Raw genomic sequence first — 13,902 nt, forward strand, 5'->3', positions numbered from 1 at the left:
CAAGGATGTAACCCTCTTACTTGAGGGTGGAGGGTGACGGTTGAAAACTACCTATCAGGTATGACTACATTCAAAATCTAGGTGACAAAATTATCTGTATATCAAACCCCAGTGACATGCAATTTTTTCAACTCAATCTTAACAAGTAAGTAACCCTCTTACTTGAGGGTGGAAGGTGAAAGGAGGGTGAGGGTTGAAAACTACCTATTAAATATGACTGCACTCAATACCTAGGTGACAAAATTATCTGTATATCAAACCCCAGTGCCAGTGTCATGCAATCTACCCATATAACAAACCTGCACATGTACCCCTGAACCAAAATAATAGTTGAAAAATTAAAGGGAAAAAAATAATCTGGATAGAAACAAAAAGCATAAATATAAATATTCAAGAAAAATAAACTATAGCAAAAAATAAATTTTAAAATCAATGTTGACTATCACAATATGAAAAAACTTTTAATAAAAATGACTTAATTTTATTATAAGAAACAAAATAACGATTAATTCCAACAGAAAAAATACTTGACATGAATCATATCTGTGAGTTTTTAATTTCAAAAAGTAACAACAAAATATACATTACTTCTTGCATATAATTTATAATTACTCAGGGTAATGCATTTTATAAAAGAGAGCCATAAAAATGTTTCAGAATTTCTAGTAACCAAGAGAACTAGCTTTCATAAAATACGGTATCTCAGAGACCATGGTTAAGACATTAAGAAACATTAAATGTTGAGTTTTAAAGTTTTTAACTTTTGCCTTGGTGAGAAAATTTGTAACGTTAACATTTGTTTCAATTCTTCTGCAATTTAATTAACATTTATCCTAAAGTAAAGACATCTATACTGGCAGGCATCTAAGGAAGTACAAATGGCCTGGCTCTGTGTAAATCTAGGTTTAAGTCCCAGAACTTTTTGATACAAGCTTGATCTTGTATTCCCAATTATCAAATGCAAATAATCACATCTACCTCTCTCTATTTCTCAAAGGATTTATGAGGAAATCAGAAGTATATAATATGTATGAAAATACTTAGAATTATTTGAAAGGGTGACTTTACAAATTCGAATTAACCATGTGGTTTATTATTATTGGCATAATTAGAAAGAATAAGAGCAATAGCACACATTTATTTAGTTTTATCATTAAGTAATGCACTGCCTATTATAATAAATATATCACTCATGAGAATGTAAGGAAGTTATATGGAAGATCACTCACATGAGAAGGCTCAGCGTTAAATCTGTCTGTGGCTTTATTTCTATACTATAGTAGAGTGACTGAGAAGAGAGTCGATTCTGGAGACAGACAGACCTCCTGAATCGATTTCTGGTTCTACATTATTTAGTTGTGTGACCATGGTCAAATTTCTTAACTTCTCACTGTCTTACTTCCTCATTTGCAAAATGGTAATAAACAAAAATACCACTTTGATAGGGTTTTCACAAGAAAGACATGAATTTGTGGCAGTCACTGTTGGCTGTCTAATTCAAAACCTATTCTCAACCTTCTTTTCCTTTCTCCTATTCCGCTATAAAGGCAGAAAAAAACGTAATACCTGATTTCCCTACCTCCCTTGCAACTAGGAGTGCTAAGTAATAGTGCCAGCAGAGGAGACCTAAGCAGAAATCTGTTGGAGCTTCTAGGAAAGCTTTGGTTTTCCTGATAAAAAGAGACAGATGTACCCAGGTCCATCCTTTCCTTCCTTTTTCTTGTCTTTAACACAAACATGCTTCCCGGACCTGGGAGTAACATCTTGCAACCAAGAGGACGAGGCCAAGAGAGCTATGTAGATGCTATGAGAAACCATTGTGCCACTGAACCAATGCCAGTTTCCACACTCCTTTTAACATGAAAAGCAATGAACCATAGGCTTTTAAGTGACCAATACTGAATACCGCCACTTGTAGCTAAAAAGTATTCCTTAACTGATAGAGTTAATATATGTAAAATGCTTGGAAATTGTTCTTAGTCATTGTAAACGCTCAATAAATTTTAGTTATCAGTATTATTTTCCAGTTAATGACATTTTGATATTATAATTGATATTACATTTGATATTACAATTGAATTTGAATAAGTGATATATATTTGTCTAATTTATGTATTCTTATAATTTCAACATAGAGCTATATTATTTAAAATTCATTGTATTTTATACACATGATAAATGATTCTCTCTTGTGAATAATCTGTCTAAAAGCCCATTTTTTGCTATCTACTTTAATTCAAGAGCCCATTAAATCTGCTGAGTTCTTTTTGGTTTTCATCAATACATTAGAATTTTAAACTGTTCTATAGTGAAGAAAGTTTTGGAAATGATGTTCTAAAATTTCATTAGTTACCTTTTAATACATTTTTTAAAACTTATAATTTTGCAATGTTTTTAACACTAAAATGTTCATGCATTTATGTGTTATTGCTCTTCCCCAGCAGTCTATTGGGACTACAGTTTATAAAATATAATTTTTTGTTGGAGTAAAGGTTAGCATAGTCTTAAGACACTTTTCTACCATACCCATATGCAATGTAGTATGGTATACATTAAAAATCTAGGAAGAAAAAAATGAGATAAAAGTAAACAAGTTCCCTAGTTATTCAAACAATAAATAGACATAAAATCAAAGAAAATTATTCCAGGAAACAAATCATTCAATTGTGAATCTATATATCACTGGACACTTATATTCATTTTAAAGTTTAATTAGCACTGTTTACATTATAAAGTCCAAACTGATACTCTTAATTTCAATATTTGACCTCCTCCCCCCCACAGATACATCCCTACTTTTCCACCACTTTCTCCCAACGAAGTAAATGCAACAATTCACCCAATTGTTCAGGCTTAAAATTCGGATGTCATCCCTGACCAGCCTTTCCCTATCATCCCACTTCCAATGTATTAGTGAATCTTAATTGCTATCTCTACAAATTGTATAAATCCTGAATCTGACATCTAGCCACCTCCATGGATAACTGCTAGAGACTCAGTCTCCTACATCATCCTTTCACAACCATTTTCATCCATGGACTCCATACTAGAATATTTGAAGAAACAAAACAAGACGAATATTTTCATTTACTACTACTTCCTTATAGTATATTAGTTAATGCTTCTTAGCCAAAATCCATCTTCATCATTTTCTGATAAATTTTTTCCTCTTTGTTTAAGAATTTGTTTTGTTCTCTAACCTAACCATGTTCCTTAAAGAAGAAAATAAATCCAGAAAAGAAGCCAGTCCTGTTTTCACAGCTTCCGTGTTCCTACTAGATTTAGACTTGTTGTCTGATATCTTTCTTCCACAACCTTTTCCAACCTTGGCTATACATTAAAATCACCAGAGGAACATTGAGAAATATGAACTCCTGGACTCTATTCTCAAAGATGTTGACATACAGTACATGGTTTCAACTGGGGTTGGCTAGAATTATCTCCAGGGAATTCTAAGCAGCAGATAAGATTGAGAACCTAGACTGTTATATTAGACTCTTAACTGGTGTTCCTGATTCTACACTTGCTCCCATAAATACAGTCTTTTCTCCTTGTAGCTAGAGTTACCTTTTAAAATGGTAAATCAGAGCCTTGAAACTTTCTATCACAATAACAATAAAACCTCAAAGAGGCCTTCTCTGAAATTCCTATTTTAATTCTGATTTGCTTCCATTATTTTCTATCTCCTTTACCTGGTTAATTTTTCTTTGTAGAATTTATCATTACCTAGTATTTAATTATGTATTTATTAATTTATCTTGCTAGACTATAAACATTTGGAGGTCAAGGATCTTGCCTTGTCTTCCTCACAACTTTATTCCTGATGCCTAAACAATGTAGTAGCAGCATAGTAACTATTTGTGGAATCAATTAATGCTATATTTTAAAAAGCAGTTGCTAATCTTTCCCCTTGACTATCTTGTGCACATGATTTCTAATAATTGAAAAAAAAATTGATTTACCAAAATGGTAAAAATTTACCATTTTTACCATTAAGAGACAATTAATCCCACTAGATCTCAGTCAAAATTTAGAATTCAGGATCCTAACAGAACTTTTTCAAACTATTGAAAATAAGAATTGTAAAAATATGATAACATTAACTTTAAAACAAATTCCCCGCAAAATCCACCATCATCATTTGTAATATTAAAACAAACTGTATTAGCTAATCATTGCATATTGTCTGAGTGATAGCTTTAAAGTTTAAAAAACAAACTCAGGAACTAGGAAGAAGAGCCTAAATCTGAGTAATATTTATTACTGTGATACAGCTGGTTTCTCACCCTCTTTGTTTTACCAGTTTCCTGTCATCAGTGAACCAAGCAGAACACTGAAGTCATTAACCCAGTGTGTAGGTGGCATTCTGACCCACTCCAGGAAATCGTCTTGGGGGAATTCCCAAATCTCTTCAGACAAAACCAAATTACTGATTTCTTATCTGGCCAGGAATAAAGCTTGTGATTTACCTGTAAATGAATCATAGCTCATTCTGAGTCTGATTTACTAGTCCGAAGATGAAATCTCCTTTGGAAAGGAATGTTTCCCACTACAGAGAGTAAAACAAATGGTGGAAACAAGTATTCCCCTAGGGAGAGAGTGCTTCTGTGAGCATTATACTTTCCAAGTAACATCTGAGCACCACTATGAGGCCCAACAGTCTGGTGTTAGTTTAGAATGTTCCACATCTATGACCCTGGGCAGGTGATATGACCTTCTTTTTCCTCAGTTTCCTGATCTATAAAATGGAGATAATGTTAGTATTTACCTTAAAAAGCTATAGTGAGAATTATATGAATTAGTGACTACAAAGTGTTTAGAAAAGTGTCAAGGCACATGGAAGTGCTATTTAAGTATTGGTAATCACTAGCCTGGTGCAGTGACTCACGCCTATAATCCCACCACTTCCGGAGGCTGAGGCAGGAGGATCATTTCAGACCAGAAGTTTGAGATCAGCCTGGGCAATGCAACGAGACTCCATCTCAACAAAATTTAAAATTAGCCTGCATAGTGGCATGCACCTGTAGTCCCAGCTACTCAGGAGGCTGAGGTGGGAGGATTGCTTGAGCCCAGGAGGTTGAGGCTGCAGTGAACAGTGTTCATGCCACTGCACTCCAGCCTGGGCAGCAGAGTGAGACCCTGTCAAAAAACAAACAAACAAAAATTGCTAAAAGCATAGACTGCAGAGCCAACTGTTTCCTGTCCTCCTGGGTAGATAATATTGGGCAGATAACATTACCTTTCTGTGCCTCTAATTCCTTCCGTAAAATTGAGATAGCATATACCTCAATAGGACTGTGTATTAAGTGACTTAATATAAGAAAAGTCCATAAAATGAATTTATTATCATTATTATTGCTGTGATTGTTATTATCTTAGACTATGATTCAGTGAAAGATTTTTGAAGCATTGATCTCTTCCATGTTTCCTGCTTCTTTGGTTACTATTTCTTAGGCCCTTGAAGTGATCCCTTTCCTTTAGTGGCTTCCTAAAGAAACAGTCAATCCCCAAAACAAGAAAAGTTCATTATTACCTACCTTCTGAAGTTTACTTTTACCGTTTCAGCCATCTCAGCTGCAGCCTAGTTCTGAGCCCTTGCTGGAGAGGACACCCACAACCATCTAATCGTTGACAATCCTGACAAAAACAAGCAATGGGGAAAGGATTCCCTAGTTAATAAATGGTGCTGGGGAAACTGGCTAGCCAAATGTAGAAAGCGGAAACTGGATCCCATCCTTACACATTATATGAAAATTAATTCAAGATGGATTAAAGACTTAAATTGTAGACCTAAAATCATAAAAACCCTAGAAGAAAACTCAGGCAATACCATTCAGGACATAGGCATGGGCAAGGACTTCATGTCTAAAACATCAAAAGCAAAGGCAACAAAAGCCAAAATTGACAAATGGGATCTAATTAAACTAAAGAGCTTCTACACAGCAAAAGAAACCATCATCAGAGTGAACAGGCAACCTACAGAATGGGAGAAAATTTTTGCAATCTCCCCATCTGACAAAGGGCTAATATCCAGAATCTACAAAGAATGTAAACAAATTTACAAGAAAAAATCAAACAACCCCATCAAAAAGTGGGCAAAGGATATGAACAGATACTTCTCAAAAGACGTTTATGCAGCCAACAGACACATGAAAAAATGCTCAGCATCACTTGCCATCAGAGAAATGCAAATCAAAACCACAATAAGATACCATCTCACACCAGTTAGAATGGCAATCATTAAAAAGTCAGGAAACAACAGGTGCTGGAAAGTTTGTGGAGAAATAGGAACACTTTTACACTGTTGGTGGGACTGTAAACTAGTTCAACTATTGTGGAAGACAGTGTGGCAATTCCTCAAGGATCTAGAACTAGAAATACTATTTGACCCAGCCATCCCATTACTGGGTATATATCCAAAGGATTATAAATCATGATGCTTTAAGGACACATGCACACGTATGTTTATTCTGGCACTATTCACAATAGCAAAGACTTGGAACCAACCCAAATGTCTATCAATGATAGACAGGATTAAGAAAATGTGGCACATATACACCATGGAATACTATGCAGCCATAAGAAAGGATGAGTTCATGTCCTTTGTAGGGACATAGATGAAGCTGGAAACCATTATTGTCAGCAAACTATCGCAAGGATGGAAAACCAAACACCGCATGTTCTTACTCATAGGTGGGAATTGAACAATGAGAACACTTGTGCACAGGATGGGGAACATCACACACCAGGGCCTGTCATGGGGTTAGGGGAGGAGGGAGGGATAGCATTAGGAGATACACCTAATGTAAATGATGAGTTAATGGGTGCAGCACACCAACATGGCACACGTATACATATGTAACAAACCTGCACGTTGTACACATGTACCCTAGAACTTAAAGTATAATAATTGAAAATAATAATTAAAAAAACAGAAAAAAAAGAAATAGTCAGTCCCTAAGAATATATTCTTGACCCTCTCATCTTATCCTATCCCTTCTCCTTTGATAACATTATTACTTTAATATGTCCATTATTACTTCTTAGGAAGTGACTTCTAAAGCTGGATAGCCCAGGCCTCTCTGGGGAACTTTGGACCTTAACTGGACATGGATGTTCCTTAGCTTTTTAGATGTGTCTCTGCAGAACAAACCTTACCTGTTTCCTCAAAAACTTTTCCTCGTTCTTATTCTTGTCTTACCAGCTTTGACTCCTCTCTCCCGCTCATCCTTTATATCCAGTCACCAAATCCTATTTATTTTTTTTTCAGCTTAAAATTTTAATTTATTCAGTTCATTTAAGAGTTAAGTGTACCCTCGGGGTTGGATTACATCACTGTAACATGGAAATGAGAAATGTTGGCTGGTCTTTTGAACACACAATATATAAACTTGAGAGTAGTTAATTGCTTAGTATTATCCACTATTTTGATTTGGAAACAGAGAAAATAAGTATTCAGCAAGGGAGCAAGGCATGTAAAAAGCCAAAGAGGAGACAAAATATATTTTGAGTTCAATAATGCATGCCAGTCCAGGCTTATTGAATGTTGAATCCTTTGCTTGGTGCCTAGAAGTTTTTTTTTTTTTTTTTTTTTCCAACTTTTATTTTAAGTTCAGGGCTACATGTGCAAGATGTGCAGGTTACAGAGGTAAACATGTGCCATGAGGGTTTGCTACACAGATCATCTCATCACCTAGGTATTAAGCTCAGCATCCATTAGCTAGTCTTCCTGATGCTTTCCCTCCTCCCAACCCCCACCCTGTGACAGGCCCCAGTATATGTTGTTCCCACCTGTGTCCACATGTTCTCATCATTCAGCTCCCACTTATAAGTAAGAACATGCAGCATTTGTTTTCCTGTTTTTGCATTAGCTTGCTGAGGATAATGGCTTCCACCTCCATCCATGTCCCTGAAAAGGACATGATCTCATTCCTTTTTATGGCTGCATAATATTGCATGGTATATATGTACCACATTTTCTTTATCCAGTCTATCATTGATGGGCATTTAGGTCGATTCCATGTCTTTGCTATTGTGAACACTGCTGCAATGGACATACACGTGCCCATATCTTTATGAAGGAATGATTTATGGTCCTTTGGGTGTATACCCAGTAATCGGATTACTGTGTCAAATCGTATTTCTGCCTCTAGATCTTTGAGGAATCACCACAGTGTCTCCCACAACGGTTAAACTAATTTACACTCCCACCAACAGTGTGAAAGAATTTATTTTTCCCCACAACCTCACCAGCATCTGTTGTTTTTGACTTTTTAATAACTGCCATTCTGACTGGCTGACATGATATCTCATTGTAGTTTTGATTTGCATTTCTCTAATGGTCAGTGATGAGCTTTTTTCCCATCTGTTTGTTGACCTTGGTAATATTCCTCTCCACTGCCAGGAAAGCTCTATTCTTCCACTCTTATATGGCTTGTTATTTAGGACTCTCCACAGGTCTGACTACCCTATCTAAAATCTACCTCTTACATTGAGACAGGCCTTATTCCAAGCCTATTACTTCATTTAGTCCTCAGAACAATTCTATTTGGTGGGTACTATCATCACCTCCCTTCTACAGATAAGTTAGCTCATACCCAGATAGATGCTAAGTAAATCGCCCAAGGGCACACAGCTACAGCTAGTGATTCCCCCAGGAAACACCAAAGTGGTTTGATTCCAGAAACTGAGCACACTTGTTTCTTTTGAAGCACTTACAATCTGCAATAGTGTTTTTGTTTCCTTGCACATTGTCTAACTCTACTTATTAAAGTGAGCTCCACGAGGCTCCATGGTTTATCTTTGACATTGTCTCCCCAAACCTAGTTGCACTTGGCTGTACTAAGTAATCCCTAGCATTTATTGAATGAATGCATTTAGAAAGACAGATGTGGCCCCCAAATAGCTAAAGTACTTAAAAATACTTACCTCTGAGCCTCTGAAGTAAATAATTTCAAAATCTTTTATCAAAGAATCTGCAAGAAAAAAACAGCAAAAGCTTTCAAATAATAGTACATGGCTATTATTTTGAGATACATATAATATGCCCCGTTTCTTGGTAGATCTACTTTTCTGTGGTGGCAAAGAAAATCACTGTGTTACCAACATCTAGAAGTTCTACCATCTAGAACCTTTCTACATTTCTACCATGTAGAAAGATGAGTTTGAGCTTGGGCCACTTCCACCGGGAGCTGTTTGAATTATTTGCTCTCTGACCGTTTAAGTCATTTCTTTCTTTCTGGCTCTTTGGATCCACTGTACCCGGAAACCCCCTCCTTTCATATTTTCCTCTAGGACATCTACACTACATAGCGGGGAAGTGTTTTGATGGTCTGAAGCTTCTAAATCTAAGGTGAGATCTAAGATCACATGAAATGAAAAGGAAGAATTCTTTGCGGCAGTATTTTCTCCTGGCTCCTTTGTCGGCTCCTACTTGTGGAGGGGCTTCTTGAATGTCTGAGTGGTGCTCCTGAGAGAGGTGCTCCGAGGAAGAGTCCGTCTCCCAGGGGATACAGATTTAACAGACGTTTGGCAGGGGGCAGATGAAAAGGATGGCGGGGAAAGTCTAGTCTTACTTGCCATTAAATCCTAGTGTGCTCCTGCCACAAGTAAGGCATTCTTTGCCGAGCAAGAATCTCATCAAGCAAATACTTTCAAGAGGTCGAAAGGTAAGTACCTGAGAGGAACTGGAAGTGCCAGCAGGAGCCTTGCGCACGAACTTTGTCACCAGTGTTAGACACGCCAGGTTTTCACCTCAAGAAGCCTCAAGGTTAGGGACGGGGCACGGAGGTGAGCAGCGGGCCGCTGTGCGCCTGCGTTGAAGGGCTCCAGACCCGCGCGCTTGCACGTCGCTGCTTCCCGCGCATCCCTACGCACGCCCCACCCCGGTGCGCATGCGCCTGGAGAACTGAAGGACGCGCGTTGCCCACAGAGAGCTGCCTTGGCTAGCATGGCGGCGGGCGCGCTACGCGGCCTGCCAGTGGCCGGCGGAGGGGAGAGTAGCGAGAGCGAGGATGACGGCTGGGAGATTGGGTATCTCGACCGGACGTCTCAGGTAGCAGAGGAGGCCTTGTCTTGACCACACCTGGTTTCGGCCTTCCCTGGCCCTCGAAGGGGAGGCCCAGCCTGGTGAAACCTCTCACTTCCTCGCATGCATTTCCCTTTTTCCCAGTGGAAATACGGGCGTGTGTACTTAAGCAAACCGCACAAATTTCCTCCTGTTCCCCAACTGTGGTTACCACCAAATACTCTTCTTTAGGTCGTCGTAGCTCTTCACTTGGGTTTGGATCCATCATTACCTATTCCCTTGAAAGATAATTTTGGACACGAATTCTTTTCAAACTTTGTATCTTGGTCAAGATAAAGCCAAGAAAAAAACCTATGTACTTAACCAAACATCATTGTTTCCTGATGAGGTGGAAACAAAACTATATATAACAAGAATTTTTTAAAACTGTACACTTTTCTAGAAATTGAAAGGGCTGTTACCCATTGAAGAAAAGAAAGAAAAATTTAAGAAAGCAATGACCATCGGAGATGTTTCATTGATCCAGGAGCTCCTAGATTCTGGTGAGAGATAAGGACAGTTTCACCTGAACACAACTGTCTTAAGTTCGCAAGGATTCCTTATTTTTAAAAGATTTATGTTGCTTTTCTAATGGAAACACAACAAATGTTAATATAAGTTATCCTGCATAATATTCGTTGACTCTAAGTCCTGCCTGTCTTATTTTCTTACTCTCTCCTTACATTTGGAATGCCACCCTATTTATCTTCCATCAGTTCTTCCACCTCCTTCAAGCAAGAGGCCTACTCTAATCCTGTCCCACTCTGATCATTCTTAATTTTCTCTTCATTTACTCTGCTGTAATGTTGTATGTTTCTTTTTTCTTTTCTTTTCTTTGGGTGGCGGGGACGAGGGGGAATGTTGTCTCGCTCTGTGGCCCAGGCTGGAGTACAGTGGCGCGATCTTGGCTCACTGCAACCTCCACCTCCCGGGTTCAAGTGATTCTCCTGCCTCAGCCTCCTGAGTAGCCGAGACTACAGGCTTGTGCCACCATGCCCGGATAATTTTTTTTTTTTTTTTTAATTGAGATGGGGTTTCACCATGTTAGCCACTGTGGTCTCGATCTCCTGACCTCGTGATCCGCCTGCTTCAGCCTCCCAAAGTGCTGGGATTACAGGCATGAGCCACCGTGCCCTGCCTGTTGTATGTTTCTTAAGAATTGGTTCGAGTACATTTTAGTTTTTCTCGTTACAGTTTTTTTGTGTGCCGGTGGAATGAGGCCTGAGCTAGGAATCAGAATAAGTATATGGATAATTTCTTCCAGCTTACTGCCTACTCTGGTTTCTTGGAAGAAGCATTTAAGCTTTGAGAGCATCAATTTTCATTTTTGGGGGTTGAGGGGAGGGGATGGAGCGTCGCTCTGTCGCCCTGCTGGAGTGCAGTGGCACCATCTTGGCTCACTGCAGCCTCCATGTGGGGGCCGGGATTCAAGCGATTCTCCCACCTCAACCTCCCGAGTAGCCGGGACTAAAAGCACCAGTAGCCAAGCCCAGCTAATTTTGGTAATTTTAGTAGACACGAGGGTTTCACCACGTCAGCCAGGCTGGTCTCGAACTACTGACCTCAAGTAATCACCCACCTTGGCCTTCCAAAGTGCTGAGATTTCAGGCATGAGCCACCGCGCCCAGCCAGAGAGCATGTTTCTTTATGTAAAGCATCATAATTCTGTCCTGGGCTTCATGACTTTTTGTCTGTGTGTGGATTAAATGAAAAAAAATTTTTAATTACCTTCACATAGAAATGTAAATTATTGATTATAATGATTGAAATTACTCACAGGAATAACAAGCATTTACTTTAGGTTGGTGCAAAAGTAATTGTGGTTTTTGTCATTGTAGGTACAAAACATTCACACACAAGGTAGTTAGATGTGATTATATATAGCATAATGTTTTTATTCTATGCTAGAATCAATGCATAATTTACTGAAAAGTAAATAATTTTGAAAACAAGACAGATCTGGGTTTGATTCTAACTGTGCCACTTGATAACTTTGTAACCTTGACTAAGTTACCAAATCTTCCTAAGTTTCAATTTCTGCCCGTTTTAAAATGAGGATTATTATATCAAAGGGTTGTTGGCAAGGGGGAAAATTAAAATACACTTTTAAAGGACTTAGAACATATAGGAATTATGTAAACATTAGCTGTTATTCTTGTAAGAAATGAGAAGGATCTGTATGACTTTTTGGACAATGGAACTTGAGTTTGTAATTGAAAAATGAAATTGAATAAACTGAATAAGTAGAAAGAGGCCTGAACACCTAATGTTAATATATGTATAGCGTACATAGCATGGGGTGGAATAAGCAGATATTTGTTTTAGAAAAGAAAATTTGCCTTAGGAGTAATGGGACTAGGTACAGTTAACATGATAGAGGCTTTTGAAGGATTAAGACTTGATATGATTGATGGGCAGGTTAGAGGTTTACAGTCTCTTGAACAGAGCCTGCTGCTAAGTAGTTATTTAGTCAACCATTTGAAATTTGTTTTTAATTACAAAAATTTTTAAAGTTCATTTTTAAAAGCCAGTAATAGAAATATAGGTAGAAGTAGAAAGATTTCTTTACCATCACTCTCATTCCCCTTAGTGCTGATGCCTCACTTTCACAGGTTAACTCCTGTTTTAGGGTATTTCCTTCCAGATGTCATTATGTAACTGTTTTTTAAAATATTGTTAATTTTTTGCCTTTCAAAGTCATTGTTGTTTTTGAAACATGTTTCTGCACCAATTGAAAACTCTAAAAATAAAAGCACATTTTGAGTCAGCCACTTTTAACCATTTGAAGATGTCTCCAGTTTTTGTTCTGTGTACTATCATTTTCAATTTTCTTTAAAGTATGACATATTTTAGACATTCAGAAAAGAAAGGTACCCCTCTGGAGATAACTACTTTTCTATAGTTGATGTTTATCATTCTTATGAGTATCTTTATACTTTTACTATATCCCTAAACAATATAGTATTACTTTGAATGTTTTTGAGCTCTGTAAATATACTGTGTTCATCTTTTTGAAACCTACCTTTTTTTGCACTATGCCTGGAACATAATATGTGCTTAGTAATTTATGTTAAATATTAGAGATTAAATATTAAGTTAGAATTTTAGTACGAATTTTTATACTATAATGCCACATTTACTGCTTTTTTTTTTTTTTTTTTTTTTAGACGAAGTCTCGCTCTGTTGCCCAGGCTGGAGTGCAGTGACATGATTTTGGCTCACTGCAAGCTCTGCCCCTCCCGTTCACGCCATTCTCCTGCCTCAGCCTCCCAAGTTGCTGGGACTATAGGCGCCTGCCACAGAGCCTGGCTAATTGTGTGTGTGTGTGTGTGTGTGTGTATTTTTAGTAGAGACAGGGTTTCACTGTGCTAGCCAGGATGGTCTCGTTCGCCTGACCTCATGATCCACCCACCTTGGCCTCCCAAAGTGTTGGGATTACAAGCGTGAGCCACTGCACCTGGCCTTTGCTTCTTTTTCTTCACGTATTTTCCTTTCTATCTTTGCTATCACAGTTTGAGCAGTACTCTCAGTAAATTGAGAAAGCAATGATCTTTTCTCTGATCTCATTGATATGCTTTCAATTGAAGCAGTTTAAAGAGGAAGACTTGTTAGAGAAGACAAGTAGGGCTAGCAGTATATGTCTATACTAAGATAGTTTAATGTTTTCTCGTAATGATTATTATGTACCTTATATCAATTAAAATTAGACAATTAGAAATTAGACATATATAGTCTTTCAGTGACCCAGTGTTTATACAATCAAAAAAGTGACACCCCCAAACCCCACCAAGTCTGCATTTCTTCTGTGATGTGACCTTAATCTGTGCACATAGGAC

The 13,902-nt window shown here is 37.8% G+C and overlaps 1 protein-coding gene across 1 annotated transcript in view; it reads left to right on the forward strand.

The window, feature by feature from the left end:
- The first annotated feature begins 9,892 nt into the window (after positions 1 to 9,892).
- ASZ1 (ankyrin repeat, SAM and basic leucine zipper domain containing 1) overlaps positions 9,893 to 13,902 on the forward strand; it is a 65,450-nt gene continuing 61,440 nt past the window's right edge. The window contains exons 1-2 of the mRNA XM_033193574.1: positions 9,893 to 10,054; positions 10,470 to 10,569. Of these exons, the coding sequence (XP_033049465.1) occupies positions 9,950 to 10,054; positions 10,470 to 10,569 (205 nt within the window). The 5' untranslated portion in view covers positions 9,893 to 9,949. The remainder of the gene's footprint in view (positions 10,055 to 10,469; positions 10,570 to 13,902) is intronic.

Source organism: Trachypithecus francoisi, unplaced genomic scaffold (genome assembly GCF_009764315.1).
Source record: "Trachypithecus francoisi isolate TF-2019V2 unplaced genomic scaffold, Tfra_2.0 Lachesis_group4, whole genome shotgun sequence".
Lineage (NCBI taxonomy): Eukaryota > Metazoa > Chordata > Mammalia > Primates > Cercopithecidae > Trachypithecus > Trachypithecus francoisi.